Genomic DNA, 22,500 nt, shown 5'->3' with positions numbered 1-22,500 from the left:
GTGCCTCTGTGTGTGTGTGTGTGTGTGTGTGTGTGTGTGTGTGTGTGTGTGCGTGTGTGTGTGCGTGTGTGTGCGTGTGTGTGTGCGTGTGTGTTTATTGTGGGTGAGGCACTGCATCTGCAGGGTTCATCCTCTGAGGAGCAGGACGTGATCAGGACTTTGAGTCAGACGTTTGATCCTTTGACAAAACGCCGTCGCCGTCTCCATAAATTCAAATCAAATGTCAAATCCTGATTTCTGTCATTTGCGTCTGACTCTGAATCTCAAGTCTGACTCCAGATTCTGGTGGATGAAGGGATGAATTAGTGGATTAAAACAGATTAAGGAGTTTTTAATTAGTTTTCTGGTCTGATTAATGTTTTTAGAGATTAAAAAACACTTGACTGCCTTGAAATCTGTCCCTTTCCACCTTAAATGAGCAGTTGAGGCTCCTTCAAGGTAACAGATTAAAGGATGTCTTCAGTGTTTTTAGTCAGTCAAATCCCGTTAAAATCGTTTGATGTTGGTTTGACTGTTCACTGGTCAAACAGGCGTCCTGACCGCGTTTCCTGGGGCCTTTTGAATTTGCAGATTAATTTACAATCAGAATATTTGTTGTTGCTGTTCTTAATGCTCCAATCATTAATGAACCCATTAATTATGCTCTTAAAATCCCATTAAAATAATGAATTGCATCGTTGTTAATAGATTAATATTAGTTCAAGGTGAGTTTCAGTGTTTGGTTCAGAGGCTGCACAGGTCTGTGTTCGATCCTGTTAATACGACAAAACATTTCATTGTGACTGAGAGACAGGAAGCACACACACACACACACACACACACACTCTGACACACACGCTAACCCTCCACCTCACTGCCACACACACACACACACACACACACACACAAGACACATCAATACAATCCGTCCACACACAGAATAAAATAAATAAATGTACAATCAAAATTGCAATTACCTGCAGAATTTGTGAAGGGTAAACAAATCTGCGCCTCGCCCCCCCCCACCCCCCTCCGCTCGCTCGCTCCACACACACACTCTCACGCACACACCAACGTTAGCATTCTAGTTAGCATGCTGAAATGAATACAGTTAGATCCAAAGCAATTTCCTTTTATTTATCTTAGCAGCCGCGCATAAATAAAGGCAAGGGCATCCAGGCAATTAGCATAATTACTATGAGGCGGTCAGACCCTCTGTGATTTCATAAAGACACACACACACACACACACACACACACACACACACACACACACACAGGCAGGCTGCTGCCACGGGGTGTGTGTTTGTTTGTATGTGTGTGTGTTTTAGAGAGAAAGAGGAGAAGAGATAGAGACAATGACTCTGAGAGTGTGTGTGTGAGCATGTTAGTTTGCTGTTTCTGCGTGTGTGTCTGTGTGTGTGTGTCTGTGTGTGTGTGTGTGTGTGTGTGCGTGCGCGTGTGTGTGTCGGTGCATGACTTTTCCTGTGTCCATTTCGTCCACCGTGTGTGTGCATGTTTGGATTGTTTCCTCCTTCTCTGCGTGTGTGTCTGAGTGCCGTCCTTGGTCTGTCTGCCACTCACACACACACACACACACACACACACACAGTGATACATACAAACATTTGGTCGCATGTTCACACATATCTACACACACACACACTGAAGAAATGAGGCAGAAATATGCACGTACACACAGACGCAGACCAATCTGAAGTCCCAGTGTGTCTGTTTGTGTTATTAATATGCAAATACAAGTGAAAAACAACAAAGAGCATGAAAAACAATATCCCACCTAACAGGCTGAGGTCAGCTCATACTGGATCTACTGGTTTCATTGCTTCCTCTGGTTGGACTGCTTTGTCCTGTGAGCCGGCCGTCGGGATTGGTCTTCGATGTGAATGCTGAGGAGCTCGGACGTCGACTGTGACGGCGCTCGGTTTGGGCTCCGGCTTCAGGCCACGTGCAGTTTGTAACTGAAGCTCGGTTTGTTTGTGATGTAAATCAGTGTCAAAGACCAGAAACAGTTCCTCAATAATGCATTTTTTTAATCTGTGTTTCTGCCATGCGTCCGAATTCATCGCTGATTTGTCAGCGTATGTGTCAATCACTCAGTGAGTCACAGATGAGCGTCAGAGGCTACGAAGCTCGAGACTCTCTCTGAGTTTAGCGTACCTGTGAGTATGCTAACAGTTAGCTGTTAGCTCCAGGAGGTTTACTCCTTCCTCCTTAAAACTCAACAACAACAATGCTGCACTCAGGGTGTGTTTGGTGCAGAAATGTGGTCTCAGACATCCGTGGTCCCTGCACGAGCACGTGGTTCACGAAAGGGTCCTGGTCTGGGGGTTAATTTGACAAATATCATCTCAAACACGCTCTTCTGTTGACAGCAGCCCAAACTTCCTGCACATTTCCCCTGTTTTAACCGGCTCACAGCCAAACGTGAAGCAGCTCCAGCCTCTGTTTTCCTTGATCAACACTGTTCTTAACGGCTGCGGCTCCTGCAGAAAATGTCAGTTACTGAGGCGAGAATGTTGTTTTCTGAGCGTTACACCGCGCATCGCACGACCTTTCGCTGACCTTTCTGGACCCCGCCGACCTTGCACATAACTCCTGGTGTAAACTGGAGGAGGCAGAAAAGACAAACATGCAGCAGGAGCTGGTGTTTGGTGTGAGCTCTGTTGGACTCGCTGCTCTAATAATCTGAGGCCTGTTTAACCTCTGGGAGGCAACCTGGGACTGAACAAAGCAGCCAGCAAGGTTATGTTTGTTTACAGCACATCTGTGTGTGTGTGTGTGTGTTTACATCAGCATCATATCAGCATAATTTACACACACACAAACACACACTCGCTTCCACCTTTCAACTCGCTTTCCAATTCTAATTAATCCGCGTTAATCCCTCTGAAATGGGCAGATTTGCTTTCCTTCACCTGGAGCTGCTTGTTGCTAAACCTGGACCTCAATCTGTAAAAGAGAAACACAGATTGTGATTATCTCCACATCTCAGCCTCCTCCACCGTTGTGTTGTGCTGCTTTAAGGGTTCAAGAAGTAATCCATGACCTGCGGAGGCTTAGTGGCCGTGTCACCGCCTCCATCATGGAAAATATAGAACAAATACCTGAAAGTAGAAGGTTTGTGAAGGCAGATTAACATCAGGAGGTTTTCCCTGAATCATCCGAGGTTCATTACCAGCTGTCAGCTGTTCACGCTTTGCTTCCTGGTTAAACTCTGACATCCTGCTCACATACATGCTTCAGTGCAGCGTTACAGTGAATTCACTGCTGTGCATCGAAGGCTCACAGCAGAGCTGCTAAGGTGCTCGTCGACTGATGATGTTTGCCTGCAGCAGGTTCTGACTCCAACTACAGCTCGATTCAGACTCATCATGTAAGATCCAACCGTCAGGTGCTGCAGTGCTGCTATGAGACCTACCCACAGGTATTCACACCTGGACTCCAGTTAACCCTTTAGACACTGGAATCACCTGATTTCACACACACAGACAAGAAGCTGCATTATAAGATGCTTCAGTGGTTTAAATGTCATCTGAGGATAACGGACGTCTTAGGAGACGTTTCCTGTGAAGGGCGACAACATGGACACACACACACACACACACACACACACACACACACACAGGATGAGTCAGGGTGTGTGTTAATGAGGAACCCAGCATGGACGGACATTGATGAGGCTCGTTGACAATTAACATCTCATTAGCATCTCGTTAGCTGGGAGGGCAGACTTAGCGGACACAGGCAGAGGAGCAGCCACCACACACACACACACAGACACACACACACACAGACACACACACACACACACACACACACACACACACACACACACGACTGTCATATATCAGGTTGAGTAGGAGGTTGAAGACTGAACAGCACTTCTTGTTTGGACGTTTGAAACCTGCCAAGAACACAGACATGTAAGAAGAGGGTCACAGCCAATCATCTTCATCGATCAAACATTAATAAATGATAAATATTTCTTTATGTACGGAGCTGTTTCACCAGCCTTTCTCTTCCTCTTCTGTCTCCTGTTTGTCCTCCATGTTACTGTGTGTGTCTGTCTCTCTGCCTCCTCCCTTCTCACTCTCTCTCACATGCATGAAGACGGTTCATTTTAATAACAGAGATACAGTCAAACATATATTCAGAGTGGATGTAACACACACACACACACACACACACACACACACACACACACACACACACACACGCTCAGACCTGGTGTATCAGCAGCAACAGTAGGGAACCACATGTAATTAACCTGCCTGACCTCAGGAGTATTAGTGCCTTTGTGTGTGTGTGTGTGTGTGTGTGTGTGTGTGTGTGTGTTTGAATGAGTGTATTGTGCTCAAGGAGTTGAGTGTTCTGCCATGATCTTCACATAACGACAGCATTAGACACACTCAGATCTGTGTGTGTCACTTCTGTGTGTGTGTGTGTGTGTCTGTGTGTGTGTGTGTGTGTGTGTGTGTGTGTGTGTGTGTGTGTGTGTGTGTGTGTTGGTGTGTGTGATTCGCTGCTGAAGTCGAGTGTTCCGCCGTGATCTGCACATAAATACACCATTAGACACACCTGAGGGGTGTGTGTGTGTGTGTGTGTGTGTGTGTGTGTGTGTGTGGACAGACAGACTTATCTGTCCTTGTAAGACAGAGACCCCTTTGTGTAGTACTGCAGTAGTACTGCAGGGTACTGCCTGTACTATCGAGAATATCTACTGTCCGCCTTTTTATCTGAGTGTGGAAATACATCCAAAAACTGTCCAAACGTAGCTTCCAGCTAACAGTCCCACAATGCAACGCTCTGCATTTTGCAGGTGAGGCAGTGATCACTGGGTGGAGTCTCAGTTTACTGCTCGTCTTCAGTGAATCACTGCGTGTGTCGTGCAGGAGAGATGTCAGACTGAGATGCAGGATTACGTATTCAGATACTTCATTTATCCCAGGGAGAGAGTCGCATGCTACAGCAGCAGTACACAAAGAATACTGCAAAGACAAGTGTCACACACAAGTACTAATGTGAAAGCAAAGGAGTGTACGTCCGGGTTTATGCAGTCAGTGAGCAAGTCGCAGTGAGTTGTCCAGTTTGTGAGTCCAGTGAGACCCCGGCAGTGCCTGAGCCCCCGGCTCGGGGGGGGGGGGGACAGCTTCCTGTTCTCCCTCACGGCCTCCCGACAGTCCAGCTCCGCTCCTCCTCCTCCAATCACTGAGCCGGCCTCGCTTGGCGGGGAGTCGGCGGAGTTTGGCCGCGACGTCAGAGCTTCCTGCAGAGCACAGAGCGGAGCTGTGCCTCCATCAGTTTCACTGTCAGGCCTAAGAGGAGGAGCAGACGCGTCGTACGTGGTAGAGGAAGCAGTCTGCAGCCTGTGAAGGTGTATCTGGAGTTCGCCTTTACTTCAGCGTGGATCCATAAACATTACAGCTGTACGACTCAGAGGTGGAGGTGTGGAAGGCGCAGAATAAACACAGGGTTCAGCTTCAGAGGGAACGAGTCGCTGAAGCAGAGGCAGTGCTGTGTCATAACCAGTGTAACCACTGACATTAGTCACAGTAACTAGTTGGAATTCACTCACTTTACTGTTTACTGCGTATGAAGTCATTAGTTAGGAGGGAAAGTATTAGTATTAGTTCTAAGTGTCACCTTCACTTATCACACACGTGCTTTTAGCGTCGCTGTGACAGATTTGTCACAGGAGTGATGGAGGTATTACTACTCCTGACCAGCGGGGGGCAGCTCCTCTTTGAGCTCTGACTTCTTACTGTCATTGTATGTTGACGTTCCTCTGCAGCGAAGGGAAAGTTCACCTCTTTGTTTCTGTCTGTTTTCAGTCTCTGGACGGGTTTGTATTTGCACTAAACAAGGAGGGACGCTTCCTCTACATCTCCGAGACCGTCTCCATCTACCTGGGACTGTCACAGGTGAGTCATACACCTGTCTGTCTGTCTGTTATGTCACCTTGTCTGTCTGTACAAAAGTACCAATGAGGCTTCTCACACTTCAGTTCAGTCACAGTAGTTTGGTTTTACTTGTTCTTGTAAATTCTGTCCATCTTCCTCTGATTGTCTCTCTCTCTCTCTCTCTCTCTCTCTCTCACTCTCACTCTCTCTCTCTCTCTCTCTCTCTCTCTCTCTCTCTCTCTCACTCTCTCTCTCTCTCTCTCATCATTACCAAAGACAATTCCCAACAAATTAAGGCTCATTTCAAATCTCATCAGCTCGTCGGACGGTTGTTGATTTGTGCAGTGAGCGATGACGCATATTTTATTTCTGTGTGTGTGTGTGTGTGTGTGTGTGTGTGTGTGTGTGTGTGTGTGTGTGTGTGTGTGTGTGTGTGTGTGTGTGTGTGTCCGAGACACTTCATTGTACTTTGTCAGCTTGGTAACGAGTTCTGTGTCTCAATTGGTTCACTCTCCACCAGTTCCTGTTAATAAGAGACAGGCGTCCATCCTGAAGGTCGACACATCGACCTTGGAGGCGCTAATGAGTCGCTATCAACAAGCTTTGTGTGTGTGTGTGTGTGTGTGTGTGTGTGTGTGTGTGTGTGTGTGTGTGTGTGTGTGTGTGTGTGTGTGTGTAATAGTGTCTCTGGATGTCTGACGAGCTGAACTGGTTTCATGTATCATGTTAAGGTCACATCATTTTCTGAGCTTCTTTTGTTTAAAAAAAAGCTGTTAATCAGCTGAGCCTCACAAGTGGAGATTCCTACAGTCCTTGAATGCACCGCAGTACCACAGTAAAGGTCTCGGCTTGCCAGACGCCCCCTCCTCTGTGCGCTGACACGTACTGTCGAGCTCAGCCGACGCCAGTTTGTGCTTTTGGTGAATCCACAGGTCAGCAGCTGGAAAACATCCCTCTGCTGTCTGAAACACGGCGTTTATTCACAGCAGCTCAGTTTTACAATATGGTGGATTTCTTTGCTGGCGCTCTGTTTGGGAACCTGGTCTCTGCCAAGTCCTGGTCCAGGCTGCAGTGACATAATTGTGGAGGTTTTCCATCTGTGCGCGTGTGTAAACAGCCATTAATCAGCTGTGTGGCCACACAAAGCTCATGATCGGACTGTGCTTCATCCAGTTTCCTCCCAAAAGTCAACAGTTTGTGTGTTAGCCGTGACGATTGGCTGTTTGCAGTCACGTGACGTGTTGTTAAATCAGACGAGGGGCTGGGACTGAAAACTGTTTTTCACCCTTATGAACTTGGTGAAAGCTCCTTGTAGCTCCTTGGTTTTAGCGATCCAAGCATCCACACATGGCGCCAAACATCAGCATTTTGAGCGTGTTATCGTGCTTCCTGTGCAGAAAATCACTTCCTGCCCTCCATCTGACTGCTGTGACCCGGCTGGACCAGGTCTGTTCCCGTCTGCGTCAGTAGATAAATCAGTGTTTGGTGTCTCAGTCTTCAGATCCAGTCGCTGCTGTTCTCATAAAGATTTCTTTAAACACGTCTGATTTTCGTGGCGGCAGATGGCGTCGCCTGTGTGTCACTGGAGGAGACGTACCTGCAGATAAACACCTTTACCTGAGGTCACTCAGCTGACTCTGCAGGCCTACACGCCTCCATCTCACCAAACTCTGAGCTTCCTTCCTTCCGTCCATGTTTGTTATGGTCGGCGTCCATGTTTGTTATGGTCGGCGTCCATGTTTGTTATGGTCGGCGTCCATGTTTGTTTTGGTCGGCGTCCATGTTTGTTATGGTCGGCGTCCATGTTTGTTTTGGTCGGCGTCCATGTTTGTTGTGGTTGGTGTTCTGGCAGGTTTTCTGGGGCGTCTCTGAGCAGAGCTCCAGCCGTGACCGACCGGTGGTTCAGTGTGTCGTCAGGTTGATGCTGAAGACTGAACACAGCCTTGATGTGCGTCTCGTCTCTCGTCTTGTCATGTTTGTCTCGAGCGTCAGATGTCCTCCAGGGCTGATACGGTGTCTGTCCAGAGTCAAACTCAGTCCACCATATTTGCTCCCTCTGTCTGCTGATTGAAGAGTTTGTTTTCCTCGACATACGGAGCGTTTACTGACCGAGCTGCTGAACTTCACCATCATCCCCTCTCTGTCCCTCTGTCTGTCCCTCTGTCTGTCTGTCCCTCTGTCTGTCCCTCTGTCTGTCTGTTCCTCTCTGTCTCTCTGTCCCTCTGTCTGTCTGTCCCTCTCTCTGTCTGTCTTTCTCTCTGTCCCTCTGTCTGTCTGTCCCTCTCTGTCTCTCTGTCCCTCTGTCTGTCCCTCTGTCTCTCTGTCCCTCTGTCTGTCCCTCTGTCTGTCTGTCCCTCTGTCTGTCTCTGTCCGTCCATTAGTTTGATGCGAGCTCCTTGTCTCTGTGAATTAGACACAGGAAGCTCTCAGATGTGGGGGTGGAGGAAAAAGGCCAATCAGTTTACTAAATTAAAGAGGAAGGCACATCACTCCCCCCCCCCCCCCCCCCCTCTCTGTCACTGTCTCTCTATCTCTCTTTACCCTCCCCCCTCCTCCCCCTGGATTAATTCCCCCACTGAGATTGATTGATGATTTCTATCAAATAATTGATTAATTGTCAAATTGGGTCCCCTAAGCTTTCCCGCCGGCTCCGCTGAGCTGGTTATCTTGTTCTCTCGGCTTTTATCAGCTGCTGAAGAAGTGGCGCACCGATTAAAAAAAGTGAAAGACGGAGAGAGGGAGCGAGAGATCGAGCTTGTCTTCGCCTTGTTCGAGTCTCACCCTGTAATCCTACATGTGTACACAGAGTTCGTCAACCTCCATCCTCTTAATTGCTCTTCCTTCCTCCTCTTCTCCTTTAATCACTGCCCTTCCCTCTCTTCGGCTTTTTTTAAAGGAAGGAAAATATATCGCTAATTATTTTTCAACTTTAATTAGATCGTGGCGTGCGGGAAAAATGGCTGGGTGGCGGGGAGGTGAGGGGGGATTTTTTTTAAGCCTTTTGACAAATTGACGAGGTTATGAATTTTCTCGCTCGGTGGCCGGCGCTGAAACAATCTTCAGGCAGATTTATGTGTAAAGAGGATTTGCCGGTTTAGCTCGTTTCTTTGCCGTCTCGTCGGGGAGACGGCGGACGTGGCCGGCCAATCAAACAGGCCGTTAATAGAGTCATTAACAAAGAGCGGAGCTGTAATTAAACACGGCCGCTGAGTAAAGTTAAAGTCCCTCCTCCCCCAACGCCAACACGCTCTTCTTCTTTTTTTAACTTTCTCTCCGTTTTTTGAATTTTAATTATTTGCAGTAAAAAGTTGACGAGCTGCAGTTTGTTACGGCCGCCTGTCAGCGAGGCCCAAACACTTTCATCAAAACTTTATCGGCAACTTTATCGCTTCAAATATGGAAACGTGGAGATCCTTCAGGACGTTAAAAAACCCAACAGTTAAACTTCATCAGGCCTGTTTCTGTTCCACACAGTTTGTATCAGCTGGTGTTCGATATGATGCTGAAGACGTGAGGAGATGAAGAGGACGGAAACAGCTGCAGGGACTCCTCAAACTGGTGCATCATGGGATGGATTTTCTGGCTGTGTCCGTTCCTGCGTTGAAGCCTCTTGGCGTCCATCAGCGGTGACTTCCTGCTTTCAGGCAGTGAAGTCTGCTTTAATGTTTCTGTCGCAGAGTGGGTTAGTGTGGCGTTCAGGTGCTCGCGAGCCTGTGATGACTCTGAATCAGACGGGCTTCATGACTCGCCGCGTTGCTTTGTCACCTGACACGTCCTGAATACGTGTTCGATGAAACTCATGTTGACCTTTGCACAGTTCGAAGGCTTCATGCAGCCGTCGCTCACGTGTCCAGGACTCGGCCTCTGGAGGACGCATTCAGGGCCTGCCGTTCTGTCCGTGTCCTCCACAGAGAAACCAAAGACAGACTGAAAACACTTGAGACGAGTGGGGACTGAATGGGCGAGTGCAGAGACAGGCTGCGGGTTTTCAGATGGTGTTTTGTCTCCTCAATGCTGTCCACGGTGAAGGAGACGAATGGCTCGTCTCCGTCTGAGCGTTTTCTTTTTCAGCTTTTCTGGTGGACTGAGGTGCACTCTACTTCCTTACAGCTGCAGAAGAAGAAGTTTTCCTTCTGTCATTTATTGGACAACGTTCTCATTGATACAGCAACAACAGCTGAAACGATTAGTCATTCATTGATCAATCGATTGACAGAAAATAATGGCACTGATTTGCATCATTGAAGAATCTGAATGTGTTTGGAATCATGTGGAGCTTTGGACTGTTGGACCAAACAAACATGGTGAAGGTGTCACTTTGGGCTCATTGTGACCACATTTCTCACTATTTTCACAACGTTTCCAAAGCAAACGATCGATCGATCGATCGATGGATGGAGGAAATGATCAGCTGATTGATCCAGAATGAAAAGAATCATTAGTTTGAGTTAAAATGAGCTCCACCTCAACCAACTCCAACAGGAACATCCTGCTGAGACATGAACGAGGAGACACACTGATCTAAAGACCAGAGACAAGAGGACAACAGACACAGAGACACAATGACCTAAAGACCAGAGACAAGAGGACAACAGACACAGAGACACAATGATCTAAAGAGACCAGAGACAAGAGGACAACAGACACAGAGACACAATGATCTAAAGACCAGAGACAAGAGGACAACAGACACAGATACACACTGATCTAAAGACCAGAGACAAGAGGACAACAGACACAGAGACACACTGATCTAAAGACCAGAGACAAGAGGACAACAGACACAGAGACACACTGATCTAAAGACCAGAGACAAGAGGACAACAGACACAGAGACACAATGATCTAAAGACCAGAGACAAGAGGACAACAGACACAGAGACACACTGATCTAAAGAGACCAGAGACAAGAGGACAACAGACACAGAGACACACTGACCTAAAGACCAGAGACAAGAGGACAACAGACACAGAGACACAATGATCTAAAGACCAGAGACAAGAGGACAACAGACACAGAGACACACTGATCTAAAGACCAGAGACAAGAGGACAACAGACACAGAGACACACTGATCTAAAGACCAGAGACAAGAGGACAACAGACACAGAGGACACTTTACTGCATGATGAGTGACACACTTTCCCTATGTTGCTTGTGTGCTTTTGAGTTTCTTCTTCTTCTTCTTTTTCTTCTTCTTGCTTTGCGTTGAGGTCGTGAGCTTGTTTTTGTTTTTGACGTCAGCTGTTTGTTTGCTTTGTCTTCGTGGTCGTTTTAAAGGTGGATGGAAACGTTCTGTCTGTCTCCCTCCTGTCGTTCTCTGTGGAGGCAGACAGCAGGAGAATCTGTCGCTCTGCGACACCCTGTTGATCCGGCAACACAGCACAGTGTGTGTGTGTGTGTGTGTGTGTGTGTGTGTGTGCGCATGTGTGTGCGTGTGCACGTGTGTGTGCGTGCGCATGTGTCAAATATGTGTGTACATGTACATTTGAATGTTTTTGTGTGTTTGTGAGTTTGTTTATGAGACCAGGCAACGCTTGCAGCTGCCCTCTTAGTGATCTAATTGAGACGTGTGTGTGTGTGTGTGTGTGTGTGTGTGTGTGTGTGTGTGTGTGTGTGTGTGTGTGTGTGTGTGTGTGCAGCAGATGGCTGTGTGTCCTCTGCCTGATGGTCCAGAGGAAAATAATAACTGCGTCGTCCCGGCCAGACCCAAATTAGTCTGCTGGATTTTCGCCCGTTACGCCCAAATATGGTTGGCAGCCAGCTCCACTTCATGCCAGGCCGGCATATGCAGCGGCATAGGAGAGCGCGCACACACACACACACACACACACACACACACACACACACACACACACACACACACACACACACACACACACACACACTGCATGACCCATAGGCGTCTTTTCTGAGGACAAATGTGTAAGAAAGTCATCGTCGTTGTTTTTGAGAAGAACTTTCCTTGAGTCGTGTTTTAAAACGTGTCCCGTCAGTGTGGACGTCCGACTGATGTCACCTGTGACTGCGTATGAAGACGAAGAACACGGCAGCCTAAACATCTTCATCGCCCCCTGGTGCCGGCTTAGTGCAGGCATTAGTGGCTGGGAGGTGGTTTTCAGGTGGTTTCTGTCGTTTCAGGTCGTTCTTCTTGGGCTGATCTTCGCACTGAACATGATAATCCATAATCCATAATCCATAATCCGTGACCCACATGCATGAAAGAGACTGGAGGCTGCTGTCACCACCAGTGTGTTCAGTGAACCGACAGATGTTTGTGTTTATTTATTGGTGATGGTCCACGTGTGGAGCTTTTTAAGGGTGACTGTTAGCACTGCTGTAGACTGACTCCTGTTGGAGCGAGGAGGAGGTTGAAGTCTGAAGCAGAGCTCCTGCACACTGTTCACAAGCTGTCAATCAGCAGACAGAAGGGTTAGTACAATGAAACATTTGCTCTGGTCAGACAGTACAAGCGTCAAAACACAAAGAAGCAGAAGTAAATCACTCGTTGTGCAGTTTGTTTATGTTCAGTAGAGATCTTTGACTTCAGGCCTCAAACCGCCGTCTCCACCTTCACCTCCACCCCTCCTGTGACTCCTCTTCGTACTGCGTCACCTCGCTCTGGGTCTAATTTGGCCGTGGATGGGTTTACAGTGGAGTCAGTTAAAAGCCCTCTCCATCTCATGTCTGAGACGCTGAGGACCAGGCTCCACCTGCGCGTCCCCGCCGGCGTCCTGGATGGAAAACAGGTGGAACGAGCCTCTTTCACACTGACATGCAGGGCGATCGACATGCAGCCTGAACCAGGAGACTCTCTCTCCTCCCATTGTTCACTGGATTGAGTTGGCCTGCTTCCAGATGACTCTGTGTGTGTGTGTGTGTGTGTGTGTGTGTGTGTGTGTGTGTATATGTGTGTGTGTGTGTGTCAGAGGTGTGTGAAGCGATTTGTTTCTCTCTTTGTCATTTAAAGAGGCTCTCCAGTGTTCAGACCTGCTGACACACACACACACACACACACACACAAACACACACACACGTGCAAGGTCATTCTGCTCATACATGCACATGTTGTTGTGCTTATCACACACACACACACACACACACACACACACACACAGGGTCATTGGGAAGCGAAGCAGCTCCTGATCTCTGCTCTCTTTCACTCCAATCCACATTCCCTCAGAGAGGGCTGGCAATAATACACACACACACACACACACACACACACACACACACACACACACACACACACACACACACACACACACACACACTCACTCACTCCTCCCAGTATTCCCAGTGGGCTGCTGCTGGTCTGCTGGGGAGCATTGAATGAATTAGCATTAAGCAGCTCCAGCAGCCTGTCAAGCTGTCGGCTGCTTCCTTCCTCTGGTCTCTCAGCCTCCACGCTGATGCTCAAACCTTCCAGCGGCTCTCAGGCGCCTCATTTTTCCCTTTTCTTCGCCTTCTGAGGCGCCGACGCGTCCGTAAAGCATCGATTCCACGTACGATTGTTAATGTGCGACGTGTGTTTGTGTCGTTAGCAGCCATGTTTCTGTCTGCTGGAGATTATCGTCCTACAGCTGAACTGTAGGAGCATCGTCTGCTTTCATTCCTCTCCTCTTCTTCCTCCTCCTCCTCCTCCTCCTCCTCCTCTCTCTTTACCTCTGCGGTCCTAACAAAGTGTCAGTCAGTCTGTCTGTCAGGACGATATTCTTCCTCTTTTCTGTCTTTATTTGTTGATTTTATTTTTATTTTTGTGATTAGATTTTTATTCTTTCTTCTTTCTACCCTCACTTTCTTCCTCCTTCGCTTTTCTCCTGTCTCCCTCTCATCCTCCTCACCCCTCGCCTTCTTTTCTTTCTCTCCCCGCTCTCTGTCGAGACTGGAGGTCGGCCATTTGCATGAGGTCAAAGAGGGGCATTCTGGGAGATGGAGGAAGGAGGAGACGGGGTGAGGATGATGATGAGGAGTAGGAGGAGGGGTGGACAGGAGGAAGGTCACAGTTAATTGAGCCACCCTGGTGAACTTGGTGTGCGCACACACACACACACACACACACACACACACACACACACACACACACACACACACACACACACAGTTTCATTTATAATTGATGGCGCTGACTCCAGAGCTGCCATGTAGTTCTGATAATATAATATCTATAATAACTCTAATAGGCTGTGTGTGTGTGTGTGCGTGTGTGTGCGTGTGTGTGCGTGTGTGTGTGTCCTGTTAAAGGATGAAGAAAGAGGTAGAGGAGGAAAAGTGAAGCTGGGGAGCATTGGGAGTTTTTCTCTTTTTAAAAATGTGAAGGACGAAGGGATGAGGGATAGAAAGGAGGAGGAGTAAAGAATGAAGAAATGGAAGAAGGAAGGAGAGACAACAGGAGCAGGTGAGAATGAAGGAGGATTTTAGAGGATGGGGGATGAAGAAAAGGGCTGAAGAGGAGAAGTAATGAAGGGAGAGATGGAGGAGAGAGGGATGAAGGAGATACGAGAGCTGAGCCCTGATCGTGAAGATGGAGAGATGGAGAGAGGAAGAGGGGAGTAGGATAACCTGAGCACGAGATGCTGAGGATGGAGGAGTGGAGGAAGATAGACGGAGGAGGGGAGATGAGAAGAAAGGGCAGCAAAGAAAAACAGTGAACGCCGATGGAGAAATGAGGAAGGAGAACAGATATGAAGGAATGAAGAAGTGAGGGAAGGAGGAAAAACAGAGGGATCAAAGACGTTTAGGGGAAAAAAGGAGTGTGAAGGAGGAGAGGGATGACGTGAGAGGAGAAGAGAAGAGGAGCATATATGGTGAAAATAGAGTGGAGGGGAGGAGGAGGAGAAGGAGGAGAGACGACGACAGGACGGAGCCACAAACTTTCATTTTTAATGGTTACGTTTTTGTTTTCATCTCAACAAAAGAGGCCGTGTGTGTGTGTGTGTGTGTGTGTGTGTGTGTGTGTGTGTGTGTGTGTGTGTGTGTGTGTGTGTGTGTGTGTGTGTCCCTGTCGTCCTCTGTGAAAGGAGGCGTATTAGCATGCTGACAGGAAGCTGCAGGAGGTTATCTGGACCTCAGAGAGCTTCCTCCGTCTTTTGTTCTGACTGATCGCCACGGAGACGCACCAGGGGGACGATGGGACGTGGCGTGGGCGCCGGGGCGACTCAGAGGGACACACACAATAGATACAAGCGCTAACAATGAGACGCGTCCCTGTCGAGCGGTGTCAGTGTTTCACCAAAGTTTGAGCTCCTCCCTTTAATTCTCTGTTGTTCTTTAAGTGAGGGACGGAGAGAAGAGGACGACAGAGGACAGTGTGTCCACTGAAGCTTCAGAAGATGACAACACGGTTTACAGCAGCAGCACAAAGTGTGTGAGACGATGAACCGTTAAAAGACAGAGTGAAACACACGAGAGACACTCGCAGAGATCAGTGTGTCTTCATCTCCACCCTGTGTTTTCATGGGTCGTGGACATCTGCTTCACTGAGACAGACGGACCATGTTCCTGATGTTTGACACCACCTTTAGATTCTCTGCCTCTGTGGTCTTAACACCACACCTTTAAACGAGGAGATACACACACACACACACACACGCAGACACACACACCCTCAGCTCATTTCATACGTGTGCTCAGACGCTAATGAAGACAAAGACCTGCACAAGGACGCAAACACGGGGACACTGATCAAGACAAACACTCACAGGCAGTGAACACACGCAAAGACACTAATGAAGACAAAGACCCAGAGACATTAACAAACCAACACACACACACACGCACACAGCGTTAATCGGGTCATGTGACATGGCCTCGCTGAGGTCAGAGCTTGTAGTTTGTGATGCGTTTGGTGTCACGACGAAGCTCCGTTGATTTTACACATCATGATCGGTTTAGTCATCGTGGTCAGCCCCCCCTTCTGTGGCTCTGTCACTATGACATCACTCTGATGTCACGGTGATGTCATCAGGGACGAGTCGGTTTGGACTCGACAAACTTTTACCAGGAAGTCTGCGTTACACGCTGGAGGTGTGGAGCTGAAGAGATGTCGATGTTCACCAGGCAGGAAGGGTCTGATCAAAGACATGATGGAGGTGCATTATGGGAAATGTAGAAACTTCTGTTAGTGGAGATCAGAAATCAGTTCAGCAACATTTCGTCCAAAGAGCACAGATCAAAGCCTGGATTCAGCTGTGAAATGTGAGAGAAACACAGACAGCGTTTGGTAAATAAACTTCTTCTCAACAGGCCTTTAATGAGGAGCTGCTTAACTTTGAATTATTATTATTACTATTCATGTTCCTGAACACACCTTAATGCATGGGGACATAAAATCCAGGTGGAGCTCAGTTTAAACTGACGTGAATCTCTGAGTAAAAACGTGTGTTTTTTCAGTGGAGTTTGGTTGAAACGTGTGTGTTTGAATGTGTGTGTGCACATTTAAACCTGCTGCTCTCTTCACTCCACCATACACACTATGCTGTGTGTGTGTGCACGTGCGTGGATCCTGGCTTTGTGTGTTCATCCATATGTATGCTCTGTGAGCGTGTGTGTGTGTGTGTGCGCGCCTGCAGTCCAGACACAGAGGTTTATAGACGGCTGCCATTGAAATGGATGAAGCCGCGGCGTGAAGTCAGAGGTGAAGCTCTTCCTGCACGGCGAGGATTTAAAGTCAGAGGAGACACTTTCATACATTACAGACAGACAGACGGACAGCAGGAGGTGAAGCAGGGACTCTGACCTGCTGAAGGACACACACACACACACACACACACACACACACACACACACACACTCACACTCACACACACACACACTCTCTCTGCTGGTTATTTAGCTTCACACACTTCTTTTCATGCATAAGAAGCACGAGCGATGGTGAAAGGTGGAGGTTCTGACCGCTCGCTCCGTTCGACCTCACAACATTAAAAACACTTCAGCGCGTCAAGGCGCACACGCATGTTGTGCTTCGACATGCTCGTGTCACGTTCCCCTCATGCATTTCACAGCGGCTGCAGGTGAGCCGACCTTCACAGAGCACGAGGCTGCAGCTGAAAGGATCCACAGCCTGAAGTTTCCTTTTCAGCGAGGATGAAAGAACAACAACACGTGAACACACACGTCGTTTCACCGTAGTTTTAATGCGCTGCGCTTCGTCCGGCTCCTTAAGCCGTCTGACTTCCTGTCTGTGGCTCTCAGCTCGTTGGTTCCTCCTCAAGACGGAAATCTTTAAGAACACCAATATGTAGTTTGATGTGTTTGTGGCAGCAGGACGGTGTGTGTGTGTGTGTGTGTGTGTGTGTGTGTGTGTGTGTTCATGGTGATGAAGGAACAGCAGTGAAGCTCACTGATGTGTTTTAGTGGAGGTCACGGATCAGCTGTGGTACGCTGAGCTGTTAGCGGTTAGCGTTCAGTGTTTGAGTGTGAACAGAGGAACACTGTGGGACTGATGTGTTCCTGTTGCTCCTCTTCCTCAGACGTGTTGCTGCTCTTCGTTCTTCATTATTTGTCGTTTCTGGTTGCAGTCGTTGGTCTTTTCCGTTCAGGTCATGAACGACATTTCGACATTTAGTCATTTGAAAATAACAGGTTACCTTCAAAATGTCAACAACTTTCTTGTACGTGTGGAGACTCTCCTCCTCTCCTCTGGTTTTGCCTCGTTTTCTTTCCTCTCCTCCTCCTCCTCCTCCTCCTCTCCTCTGGTTTCCCCTTGTTTTCTTTCCTCTCCTCCTCCTCCTCCTCCTCCTCCTCTAGTTCAGATTTACAGCCGGCCGTTACTTTGATGCCGTGGAAGCTGTAAAGAGATCAGCGTCGCTGTCGGAGACCAAAATTGATGTTTGTTTTATTGAAGTGAGGTGTGTGTGTGCGTGCGTGCGTGCGTGCGTGCGTGCGTGCGTGCGTGCGTGCGTGCGTGCGTGCGTGCGTGCGTCTATCTTTGTGAGAACCAATTTGAGCTTTAGACCTTGGGGGTGAGGACAGTCTGACTGGTCCTCACAACCTCAGAGGACTGTTTGAGGGTTCAGACTTGGTTTTGAGGGTCAGGTTAGAATGAGGATCAGGCTCAGGATCAGGATCGAGGTCAGGGTCAGGATCAGGCATTTGGCTGCGATGGTTCAGGTTAGGGAGTAGGGAATGCATCATGACAGTGAGTGTCCTCATAAGGATAGAAGTAGGACAGTCATCTACGGATCTTTCTGGTAACTTCTGTTCCGTCTGACCTCCAAAGGTCAGGAGTGCTGCTGTGAATGAATTCTGTCAAATCCATGAATGAATAGATGTTGCTGCCGTGCGTCCGGCTCTCCTCCTGTCTGACAGGACACACTGTCAGCCCTGTTCGTCTCATGCTGGATGATCTTATTCTGTGGTGGTTTTTTACTTCTTTTGTGACAAAAGAAGTAAAAAACCACCACTGAATAAGATCATGAAGAGAAAAAGAACATTTTTACAGGCTGATCTGATCTGAGAAGAATCTCAGCAACAGCAACAACTTCAAATTAGCATATTTACGGCCTTTATTTTTCTGAAAGAGATGATAATTAATAGTTATTATGGCACTCCTGACAATGCTGAACAAGGTGTAATTTATCTCGGCCTGCTTCCGTTTCTACTTCAGTCTGACATGTCAGACGTTTCCCACAGTGAAACTGTGACAGAAAGCTTCAGGTCTGATGCAGAAAGATTTACACGAGACACGAGACCAACGAGAGAACGAGGTTTGTCATGTCAGTGTGAGGCTGAGATGATGGGAAGGAGGGAAGGAGGGAAGGAGGGAAGGAGGGAGGGAGGGAGGGAAGGAGAGTCACATTTCCCCTTCGTGTCCTCCTCTGAGGGAGAGAGGACAGGAGGTGTGAAAGGAGGACTGACCTCGGTGTGTGTGTGTGTGTGTGTGTGTGTGTGTGTGCCCTGGGAATGGTAATTAAGATCATTAAATGCAAATAAACACATCGACGAGCACTCATTTTTATCAGCGGGCCCAGATTGATTGACACTTGCCAGTTGGCTGCACCGCTGATCGATAGGAAAACATATTGATTTGCAGGTGAGTCGCAGACGACATCAGTGAAACTGACCTTCTGACAGTCGGCTCAGAGTATCGCTGATCAAAGTTCACTTATTCCTTCACCTGAAATCTGAATAAATCTTTTCATCTTTGACCGAGTTGGTGGAAATCCTGTGGTGGTTCCAGGCGTCCTTGAAGGCATTTAAGGCATTTCTGTGGTGTGAGGGTCCAGATGTGAGTGGATCCAAGTGTCTTTGAAGGATGTTTCACATGTTCCAGGACGTACTGAGTGTTTTTGAGGCATGTAGTGCTGAAGGAGGGAGCTGTGAGAGCTTTCTGGAGGTCCTTGACGTCATTTGTAGGGGTCATTTTCACATTATTCCAGGAGTCCCCGTCTTTATGGACAATATGAGGGTCCTTGAGGTTGCTCCAGGTGTCCTTGAAGACATTCTATGGACCTTTGAAGAAATTCTTGCTTCCTTGTTTTTGAAAGTCCTTGAGAGGTTGCGGGGCCTCTCTAAGGACACTTAATGCTATTTTAGAAGATTACAGGACCTGTTGAGGCGTTTTCTTCAAGGTATACACGAGTGGATGCAGAGGAGTTTTAGTGGGGTTCTTTGAAGTGCTTACAGGGCTTAACTTTAACAGTTCAGCAGCAGTTTTCAAGGGTTCAGTCTTTGAGGGAGTCGTGGGGATCCAATGATGGACTGCAGGATGTTTGGCAGTGTTTGAGGAGGAGTTTCAGGGTATGAGAAAACGTTCTCGAGGAGGTGTGTGGACTCCAGTAAGAAGGTTGAGAACCTTGAAGAGGTTCTGTGTGACCTTGAAGGTGTTTCATGGGCCTTTTCTGAGATTCCAGCACTTGTTTTTGGAGGTTTCACAGTCTGTCAGTGAGCATTTTGGGAAATGTAGGATTCAGTGTTTTTGAAGAGACGGTGAGGACATGTCTGCTGCTCCGAGTTCGATGTCTCTTAATGTGTCTCAAAGTGAGTCCTTTAAAGCATCTTAACCTGCGTGTGTGTGTTCACACCATCTGAGAAGACTTTCCTCTGTCTTCCCCTTCACACACACACACACACACACACACACACACACACACACAGCCCACATTCTCGCTCACTAATGACACAGATGCTAATTTCCTCCGTCATTACCAACACACACGCTCGTGTTCCCGTCACTTCAGAGGACATCATTGACTTACATTCATTTCCTGGAGACTAACTCTGACTTCTACCCACGACTTCACCCTGGAATTTGATGATTTACCTGATGGGGACATGTGTGTCCCTAAAGGAAGGCGAGTCCCCACGATGTCACTGTACAAACACTTTTATGTCCCCGCAACATGAGCAATACACACAAACACACACACACACACACACACACACACAGCAATACACAAACAATGATTAATTCAGGTCTTCTAAATCCACTTCTGCCTCAATCTCAGCCTCACAAATCACACACACGCAAACACACACACAAATACACACACACAAACGCACACTGACTTCTCCGTTTCACAACCAACTTTTTGAACTCTCACACACACACACACACACACACACACACACACACCTACACTCTAATGACACATGGGCTAATTTCCTAATGTCCCCTAACACACACACACAGACACACACAGACACACACACACAGACACACACACACACACACACACACACACACACACAAACACACACACAAACGTCTAGTTTACGCCTCGGTGTGAGTGATATCCCGACCATTATGGGCCCTTTATATACACTGGCTTTACAAATGAGCCCTAATTACTGGGTCTTAATGATGCGGTCGGGCGAGTGACGAGCGAGGTAGCTCTGCAGAGAGATAACAGAGAGAGAGAGGGAGAGGAGGAGGAGAGAGAGGAGGAGAGGAAGGGAGGCGTTTGCTTGGAGGGTTTTTTGTAAATGTCAAGAGCAGGGAGTTGATGGCTTCATCAATCCTTTATCCCTGCAAAACACCTGGAGGAGGAGAGGAGAGAGGGAAGGGGGGAGATTAGTCAGGGAGAGGAGGAGGAGGCACAGAGGAGGGGAGAGAGGGAGAGATGAGCTGGAGGGAAAGGAAGAAAAGGGAGGGAGAGATCAGCCAAAGGGAGAAAGGAAAGGAAGGATGAGAGATGGGAAGGGAGAGAGGAAGTGAGGAACATAGGGAGGGGAAAAAGGAGGAGGTGGAAGATAGGGAGAGGAAAAAGGAAAACGTAAAAGATTAGGGACAAGGAGAATGGGGGGAGAAATGGAAAGGAAGTGGGAATCGTGGGTGAGAAGAGGGAGGAGAGGAGGAAGGTGGAAGGAGACAGAAGGAGGGATTGAGATAGGTATGGAGGGAGGAGAGAAAAGAGGAGGAAGTAACAACTCAGGATGGAAAGAGGTGTGAATTTGGAAGAGACAGTAGAAAAAGAGGAGAAGAAGAGCGAGAGAGGAGAAGAAGAGTGAGAGAGGTGAGGCAGCAGTGGCCTGAACAGGAAAGTGAAGAAGAAGAAGAGAATCAGGAAGCAGCAGCTTTTGAAGAAGGAGACACGTTTCTAAAGTTAAGAGTTAAGACTGAATTTAAAGCAGGAAATAATGATCAGCTGCTGTTTGTAGCTTCAAACTGCTCACAGCTATGGACACACTGAGACATGTGTCCCCTAAAGACAGACATGCAGGACGTCCCTCAGACCCCCAGACTGAAAGAGACCCACAAGGACTCCTGGTCCTCTGACATTAAGACCCTGAGCTGTGATCGATGCTCATGAATCAGCAGCTTCACGTCCTGGATCCTGAGGGTCCAGGAGGTCCAGGAGGTCCAGTCCTCCTGTCAGAAGGTTGCTGGTTCGAGCCCCGGCCCTGATCCCAGTCCACACCTTTCATTTGGCCTGATGTGGTTTCTGTCGGCCGTGTGAAGCCTGATCCTGGACTGAGCTGCAGACCTGGATCAGAGCTGGTGTTGACCCTGCTGTTGTTTGTTTCCTCTCGGTCAAAGCTTCTTCCTCTCTCGCTCTCTTCCTCCTCTCTGGTTGTGTAATCCTTCCTCTTCCTCTCTCGTCCTCTCTCTCTCATCACGGATCCATTTCTTTCTTTTCATGCCTCTCTTTCCTGCTCTGTCTCTCTCTCTGCCGCCGCTGTCCGTCCTAATCTCTCTCGCCCCCTCCGCCCCGTCTCTTGTCGTTCCTCCTTTCTTGTCCCCCCTCCTCGCCCTCCCTCTCTCATCTCCTTCTCATCCTCCTCAGTGTAATGCAGGATAAAGACATTGGGATCACATATGGCCGAGTGGTAATGGCGGCGCGCCACTTAAATCCACTCATTTAAGTGCAAATCGGTGTCATTCTGGAGCCGCCGAGCAGATGCTAGGCCATGTCAGCATAACTCGATGTGACCACCGCTGGCTTAGAGAGAGAGAGAGAGTGTGTGTGTGTGTGTGTGTGTGTGTGTGTGTGTGTGTGTGTGTGTGTGTGTGTGTGTGTGCGCGCTCTGTAACCTCCATGGATTGTGATGAAAGTACCTGCTCCTTAAATGCAGAAAACAGATAAATTGATAGGCGATTATAGCGAAGGATTTGTGCACATGGGTCTGTTTTAAAGCTCTTTACGTGTGTGTGCGT

At 48.1% G+C, this 22,500-nt stretch overlaps 1 protein-coding gene across 1 annotated transcript in view; it reads left to right on the top strand.

Moving 5' to 3' along the window:
* npas3 (neuronal PAS domain protein 3) overlaps positions 1-22,500 on the top strand; it is a 250,336-nt gene that overhangs the window by 168,904 nt on the left and 58,932 nt on the right. Inside the window, exon 5 of the mRNA XM_076748704.1 lies at positions 5,831-5,920. Coding sequence (XP_076604819.1) covers positions 5,831-5,920 — 90 coding nt within the window. The remainder of the gene's footprint in view (positions 1-5,830; positions 5,921-22,500) is intronic.

Source organism: Chaetodon auriga, chromosome 14 (genome assembly GCF_051107435.1).
Source record: "Chaetodon auriga isolate fChaAug3 chromosome 14, fChaAug3.hap1, whole genome shotgun sequence".
NCBI classification, from domain to species: Eukaryota; Metazoa; Chordata; class Actinopteri; order Chaetodontiformes; family Chaetodontidae; genus Chaetodon; species Chaetodon auriga.
Note: the sequence above shows the minus strand (reverse complement) of the source record. Positions and strands in the feature narration are given on the sequence as shown.